The following is a 7,978-nucleotide window of genomic DNA, read 5'->3' on the forward strand; positions in this document are numbered from 1 at the left end:
GGAATAAGTAGCAATAAAAAAATAAAGTAGAGTTAAGAAAATAATATATTTTTATTTTTTAAAGTGACAAATAATTTAGAATAAATTATAAATTTTTAAATACAATTAGATACATAAAATGTGCCTATCACAGTAGAAATCAAGTTAAATTCAACACCATATTATTTAAACATGGTCCTATCACTTAATTTGTTTTTAGTTTTTTTTTTTAAAAAAAAAAAAACCCAAGCAAGACCTGAATATCAAACTTGTGCAGGTCAACAAATTAGACAGGATTAATTATCAAACTTCAAGACCCGATACGTCAAATACTTTGACGGGATTAATTTAATTTCATTAGTTGCGTTGGTTTGTCTGACGGGAGTGGTTGACATGGAGTGGGAGTGTCATCAATGTCTCTGACGGGACTGGGTGCCGTTAACTTTTCTTACGGAACTGCTTGCACAATTCAAAGTGGATCAGTAGTCCCGTAACAATACATGATGAGACTGATTTCGTCATTCCTTTTGACATGTTTGACTATAGTCCGGTAAAACTTATCAAATGTAATTTTAATTGAAAATCTTCCACAAAAAATTCATACAACGGTGCTTTTGCCTGCTAAATATGCTTCATAAAATGCAGTGCAAGGTTTGCATATTTGCTATTGAAGCCTTCTTGGGGTGATGTGGATTACACAAGCAAAGGGACTCTAATTTTAGAAGTAATAGATGATGAAATTGAAGAAGGTGATAAAGAAAAGTTTGAGAGCAACAACGGGGAAGATCATGAACATGATGACGAAGGGATAGAAGATAAGCATCATATAGTTTGTGCTGTTGAAAGCTTTTATCCTCAGAGAGGTGGCAAAGTTCTTTCTCAAACTTGTACTCTGATGAAAAGGATAAAGAGAGGGATGAGAAGGAAGATAGAAAACTTGAATTTGCATTTTGAGAATCATGTAGCTTGTGAAACTCATGCATTAGAGAGGGAGCAAAAGATTGAAAGTTTTGCTACTGAGTCACCTATTAGAGCACAATCAAGTATATTTGAAGTGCCAGCATTATTCACAATGGATATGAATGCAGCTATAAAACAAACTTGAGAGAATTTCAAAGCTTGGATACAAACATGACAGGCTTGGAGAATTCTATAGGTTTGGAAGTTGAAGATTTAAAACTGTAGTTGAGTCACTTCCAGGGAGGATTACTATTTAAGAAGCTCATACTTTACCAAATGATGGCAACAATGTTGAATCTTCCTCAGAACCTTGGATAATACAAAAGGAACAGGACATGTTTTTTTAGAATTTCTTAACCATCATCTATTTAACTTGGGTTGTTCACGTTTCATGTTTCTATTTATTGAAGTCACCGAATGAAAACATAATGGGTTAGTACGATTATTTGAGTGATCCTGTTGCATATATTTTGACCATAAAATCTCACAAGTTTTTGGTCATGCAGCATATCTACCTCAATCTCAAGATCCAGCCTGCTCATATGAATGCACACAAGAAGATGAATATTCAACAAGTGATGATAATGCTGAAGTTCAAAATGCTTTTGATGAATTCATTGCTCAGAATAATCTTTGTGAGTCTCAAGCTTTATCCAATGGAGGTAGCAATGCAGTAGCAGCTATAGAAGAAGCAGATAATAGACAAGGTGTGTTAAGAATTAAAAGAACTTTACACACTCCCTTTGCAATTGTGTTGTTCGTGTTAGTAAAAGTAATAGTGATTAGTGGTGTGACCTGGTGTGACTTTATGTGGTCCACCTATATTGTTCTCTACTGATAATGGAGAACCGTATATGGTCTATTAATGTTGTCCACTTATTGTAGTGGTTAACCTACTTTTGTATTTGGTCTGCAATCATCTGAAATCATCAACTAAGTTTTGTTTTTGGTCTGCCATCAATTGACCCCATCTTCAGTGCACACTTGAACAGACTCTATGATGGAGGAGTCTATAAAAGGGTGCATCTTCAGCTTCATGAGTCCCTGAGCTCACTCTACTATAGAGCTGCACACCATCTGGGCTGCAGAGAAGAGTTTGGAAGACTCAATAGAAAATTTTCATATCAGTTGCAAAAACTATTCAAAACAAAAGGAAAGCAATGGTGGGAGGTATTTATGATCTATCATATTCTGCATTTGAGTATAAGTTAGAACTTACACTTCGATGTTTCCTAGTAACTAGTTCATCAATTGAAATTAGCATATGTAGATGTAATACGTTTGCATACATTACATGAGATATCATTTTTAATATATTTAAAATATCAACAATTTTAAGAAGTTTTTTCTCCCCAGCCAATAAGCCTCCATTTCATGAACCAGACTGCTCTTGTCAATGCATACAAGAAGATCAATCTTCAACCAATGATGATGATACTGAAGTTCCCAATGCCTTTAATGTGTTCATTGCTCAGGACAACATATGAAGGTTTTACATATCATACATTATTTTTTTTCTTTTCATTTTGTTTCATCTCATGAAACTCCAACTTCTGTTCCTTACCTTAATAGGAAATTGATGCTCTTTGAGGATGGAAGTGTTGCAAGTGAGGCAGAATGTGGTGATCCAGTTTTAACAATTAAACGGCTAAAATCATCTTAAAAATCTGAAAGAATCTTTAAGTGTTTTATATCAGGAACTAGAAGAAGAGAGAAGTGCCTCTGCAATAGCTGCTAACCAGACAATGACAATGATTACCAGGCGGCAGGAAGAAAAAGCAGCAATGCAAATGGAAGCATTGCAGTGCCAAAGAATGATGGAAGAGCAATCAGAGTATGATCCGGAAGCTTTGCAGATTTTGAATGATTTAATGATGAAAAGAGAGAAAGAGAAGCAAGAACTTGAAATGGAATTGGAAGAGCACAGGAAAAAGATACTGGACTATGAAGGAAAAGAGAAATTGAGGGTGTTGAGAAGAAAAGATGGAATTGTAAGAAGTAGAGACTCCTCTTCATCTTGCAGCAACATGGATGAGCTAACCATTGATCTTAATTAACTATGAAGCAAAGGATGAAGACAATGGCATCTTCAACCATGAGGAAAGCAGCCACAACAATTTAAGTGCTGATACAGTTTCAAATTTGGAGGAGATGGCAATAGACTGTGCAAAGTATATAAGTGTTGTTGATAATTCATTGGCAGAATTTGAGGAAGATAAGGTGTCCATTCTAGATGAGTTCAAAGCATTGAGGGAAAAACTTATCGCAGTGGTGATATAATGAGCAATTCCTTGATGAATTTAACTTGATTGAGCTTTCATCAAGACCAGGTGACAAAGACTTGATATGCAAAACTCATTTCCTACACTTGAAATGGATAGTATGAAGGTGTCCTTTGAAGAGGAGGTTGATCATGTTTATGAGAGGTTACAAGCTCTTAAAACAGATAGGGAGTTTCTAAAGCACTGTAAGGGATCCACACAGAATGGAGACAAAGGAATGGATCTTCTTCAAGAAATCTTGCAACATCTTTGTGCGAGCTCCTCAAAAATTTATCCCCTGCTCCTTTTATCTGTTTTGCATAACTACTAAATTTTAGCCTTTACCTATGCCAACAAATTCTAAAAAGTTTGAAAATTATCTAGTGCCAAGGCACTAGCTAACCCCAATGTGGCTTTGTCACTGAAGAGTGAAGTATAAAAAAGAGCTTTATCCTTCAATGAAGTGATAAGTTAGGCCTTCTAAATGGATCCAATATGACATCTAACACAAAGCACTTTGTTTTAGATTGTCTTAGAGATGAGTTCATCACATTTGGAGTTTCATTTAAGACTTATTATGGCAACCAATTCTCGTGATGTAGAGCTCATATTTTTTTATTTATTTTTTTGTGTGTACATATAGAGCCCATATTTAGTTGGGTTTATGTGTGATTAAAAGAATTTTGTTAATAGGTGAGCCAATGTTATTAAACTGATTATCAATTCGGTTGAGATACTAAGTTGACAAGTCATTGGCTCAATCTATGAATCACTTGTTGAACTTGCTGGTTGAATTACTTAATTGAATTATATAAGAATATATAATAAATGTAATAATAAAAGTATTATGATAAATATATACTTGTGGTATAGTGATTAATGTTAGAAAGATATAAAATTATTAATGTAATATCACCTAATATATTAAGGTTTTGGATTAAAATAGATCTTTACCATTAATGTTGCATTACGTAGGTTAGGTTGTGGGTGTTAACAGTATGAGCTTGGAAAATTTCACACGGCAAAATAATGTATCGATTATGTATAAATTATAATCTGTATATATTTGTTAGTTATGGTTATGATGACTGAAGTTACTGTTTAGACCTCATAATTACTTCTTCATGGATCATGATATTCATTAATTAATTATAATTTTTTCAAAAATATGTTTAGTGATATATTTTTATTTATTTTAAATAATTCATATTTCTATCGTCGATTTATACTCTCAATCAAAAACATATAATTGAAAATATTATATTCAACTGTCAAATTATTATTATTATTATTATTGTTATGAGGTGAAAAGTTTTGGGCGACCTTTGGAGGACAGTAGCCTCATTAAACTATGATGAATATGTAAGTATTTTATTTGAAAGTGGTAATTAGTGAAATGATTATAATGTTGATCATCTCAAAATAAATTTTTTTTTTGGTGAAGATCTCAAAATTATTTACTTCTTAAGAATAGTGTTGTAACAGAGTGCATGTCAAACAAATGGCATAACATATGCCGGAACAAAATTTTGACGTGCATAATTACACCAGATTGTTTTATTTACTCTAAAATCAACGGCAAATTGAGAAGACTAATTTTGTTAGGATGGAGAAAAAAAGATTATAGCGAATTATGAAGCGGAGAAAGTTATATTTATTATCATTTTAGACTTATTATTCTTATTATCTGATTAGTTACCGTTATATTAATTTGAAATCAACAATAGAAAAATAGAAGAAAAAAATAACTGTTGTTGATTTTGAATTAATCCTTTGATAAATAGAAGAAAAATGCATGTATCTCCAAGAAACTCTCAAAGAAAACTAAAGCGCTCAAAATGTAAAAACTGATTACAACTAAAAACTGAATTCTCTCTTCAACATGAAAATCTGACTTCCACTAAGTTCTGAGTTCCACTCCTTTTTACAAAACAAAGACTACTTTAAAAAAAAAAAAATCTTCAAATTGATGTTGTCCCTCATATCAAACAAGCATCCAACGACCTTCAAATTTCCATCTCATCTTCTTCTTTCATCTTTTATTGCCATGTGTCCTTTTCTGTGTATAAAAAGAAAAATAATTTGCAAAAAGTTAAAAATTTGCAAAAAGTTAAAATTCAAAAACTCTTTTCTTTAAATGGAAGAACACCAACCAACAGAGCATGCAGGAGCACTCCAGCACCATATATCCGCCTTTTTGAGTATCTACCCAACAACACTTCTGGTGCAACATATGCAGGGCTCCCAGCCAAACCCGTCAAGTTCTGACCTGCAATGCAAATTTCTAGACAATGAGGCTATGCATAAATTACTCATGTATGCATGTATGTATCTTTTACTTATGTGTGTGTATTTATATATATGTCAATTGAATTACTGATATTTTTAAATGCTTAAAAATTAAACAAAGTGACCTTAGAGTATGAATGGTTAGCTTCAAACTATTATAAGCATTTTCTCTAGGACCTCTTATTCTTAGACCGCTAGCAAATTTAATTGAATACTGAACATAGTAAACTTAAGGGAGATGACCATTTGAACTCTCCAATTTTTACTCCTATGTACAGGGTAACATTAGTAAAGTACAATTCAGTTGAAAGCTCATCATGATGAACTTCTTCAAACTTGCCTAGACATTTTTTATTAACAGAATGACTAGGATGGAATTTTACACAAGGAAGGTTGTGTAAGGATTCTATTCATAGAAGTTAGCACATATATATACCATAGGATAACAAAAAAAGAAGATCATCCAAACAGGTTTAACATATTACCCTTAGAAATTCTCATGGCCAGGCCAAAATCAGCAAGCTTTATTTCCCCCGAAGCAGTAAGCAGAATATTCTCAGGCTTGATATCTCTGTGCACAACTCCCATATCATGACAATACTTGATGACCAACATCACTTCCTTAAGTATATTAGCAGCCCGCTGTTCAGAACAAGGGCCCTCCCTAAACATCTGGTCGACAAGTCTTCCCCCAGAGCACAATTCCATCACCAGATGAGAGCAATCAGCTTCCTCATACACTGCCAGCAGAGTCACAACCCCAGGATGCCCAGACAAGTGCTGCATTATCTCCACCTCCCTGTAAACAGTCTCATCCCCCTTCTTCAGAGTCTTACACGCATACTCCGCGCCGCCAACAAGAGACCTACACAACGAAACAGATCCATACTTTCCTTGCCCGATCCTCACCCCAGTAACATAATCATCTTCAATCTTGTTCTTCCTCCCCATCTGGGTAGCCACGTCAATGCAACCTATCTTCCTCTTTAGGCCTCTTCCCGCGGTCATCAGAGACAATGTCCCACAAGGAGGAGCAGTGGCAAAACCCGCCAATTAAACTTCAAGAAAGTAAATCGAACCCCGAAGCTTTCTCGCAACGTAATGGCGCCAAAAAGCGCCATCACATCACGAGACCCCTGCAAGACAAGAAAAGAAGATGCCAGAACATAGAAAGAAAAAGAAACAAACCTTCGCAATCCCAGCCAATGATCCTGTAATGCGTTGCGGAGAGTATAAGCAATGAGAAAAAAGTCACAAATTGGGAAACTATTACGACGTAGTTTCTCAATCAGGGAATGAAACCCTAAAAATCTGCTATCAAAGTTTTAGGGGAATACGCGAACGACAAGCACATAAAAAAGAAAGAAAGAAGACAAACCTTGAGAGTCACACTCTTTTTGCTTAGCTAACGTTGTTTCCTTTAATATAATATAGGATGTTCCAGTTTATGTTCTCCTGCGTGCGTCACTATTTCAAGGGTGTATTTGATTACGATTTTAAAAAATTTCCTCAATCAGTGGAATAAAAAAATCAACAGGGTCAAATTAGGTAAGAAAAATAATGAACTAGTAAGAAAAAAAAAAATGAATATCGTCAAATTATATAAGAAAAAGCATTGAACGTGTATAAAGTAGGAACTGTTTTAAAAAACTAATGAATAACTTTAATTTGGATTTTGAAATGGTAATGCAAATATTGAATTCTAGAAATTATTGGTATTTATTCCCTTCTTTATATTGTTCAATATCAGATTAATTACCATTTTATAGTCATCATATTAACGAAATTGGACTTTTTTCCTTACACACGTTTCTCATTTTGTCATTTAATTACCATTCAATAGTAACAAATTTCACATAAATGTTTGACTTTTTTGCAATTTATGCTTTTTTTAAAATAGAAATCGCAACTAACGTATAGTGAAAAATATTTTTTTCCTTAAAAATGCAGTTTTTGAAAGAACAAAAAATTCAAACAAGTCCTTAATTTTCACCTCTGCTATTTTTTAAATTGTTGAAAAGTTAAAAAAAAAAAAAAGATAAAAAGCTTTTTTTGTAATATTGCTCTTAACTTTGATCCAATCTGATACGCCAATCCCATGGGAATAACAAATTGGATTTTTTCCTTACACACATTTCTCATTTTCATCATATTAATTACCGTTCAATATTGTCATCATATTAACATTGAACATGCATAAAGTAGGAGTTGTTATAAAATACTAATGAATAACTTTAACTTGGATTTTGAAATGGTAATTCAAATTTGAATTCTGAAAATCATTGGTATTTATTCTCCCTTTATGATTGGTCAATACCAGGTTAATTAGCATTCAATATTGTCATCATATTAACGAGACTGGACTTTTTTCCTTACATAATTTTCTGATATTCTTCTTGACTTTCTCCCTAATTTGTTCCCTAATTTCTATTTAATTTCTATCTTAGGAATTTCCTTCATCCAATACCTCACTTTGTTTTTCTTGAATT

The 7,978-nt window shown here is 33.3% G+C and overlaps 2 protein-coding genes across 2 annotated transcripts; one reads left to right on the top strand and one right to left on the bottom strand.

The window, feature by feature from the left end:
- Window positions 1-392: 392 nt before the first annotated feature.
- LOC133300555 (myosin-binding protein 3-like) lies at window positions 393-3,219 on the top strand. Its single transcript, XM_061500117.1, has 6 exons — window positions 393-469; window positions 625-1,022; window positions 1,446-1,646; window positions 2,415-2,428; window positions 2,637-2,937; window positions 3,005-3,219. Exons 1-6 carry the CDS (start codon window positions 393-395, stop codon window positions 3,217-3,219), a joined length of 1,206 nt encoding a protein of 401 aa, XP_061356101.1.
- Window positions 3,220-5,232: 2,013 nt separating this feature from the next.
- LOC133300545 (serine/threonine-protein kinase PEPKR2-like) lies at window positions 5,233-6,440 on the bottom strand. Its single transcript, XM_061500108.1, has 3 exons — window positions 5,975-6,440; window positions 5,354-5,469; window positions 5,233-5,259 (listed from the first exon to the last, which is right to left on the bottom strand). The coding sequence occupies exons 1-3, from the start codon at window positions 6,438-6,440 to the stop codon at window positions 5,233-5,235; spliced, it is 609 nt and encodes a 202-aa protein (XP_061356092.1).
- Window positions 6,441-7,978: the final 1,538 nt, after the last annotated feature.

This window comes from Gastrolobium bilobum, unplaced genomic scaffold (genome assembly GCF_033153095.1).
Source record: "Gastrolobium bilobum isolate Gb01-03AN ecotype WA unplaced genomic scaffold, APGP_CSIRO_Gbil_v1 utg390121, whole genome shotgun sequence".
Taxonomy (NCBI): domain Eukaryota; kingdom Viridiplantae; phylum Streptophyta; class Magnoliopsida; order Fabales; family Fabaceae; genus Gastrolobium; species Gastrolobium bilobum.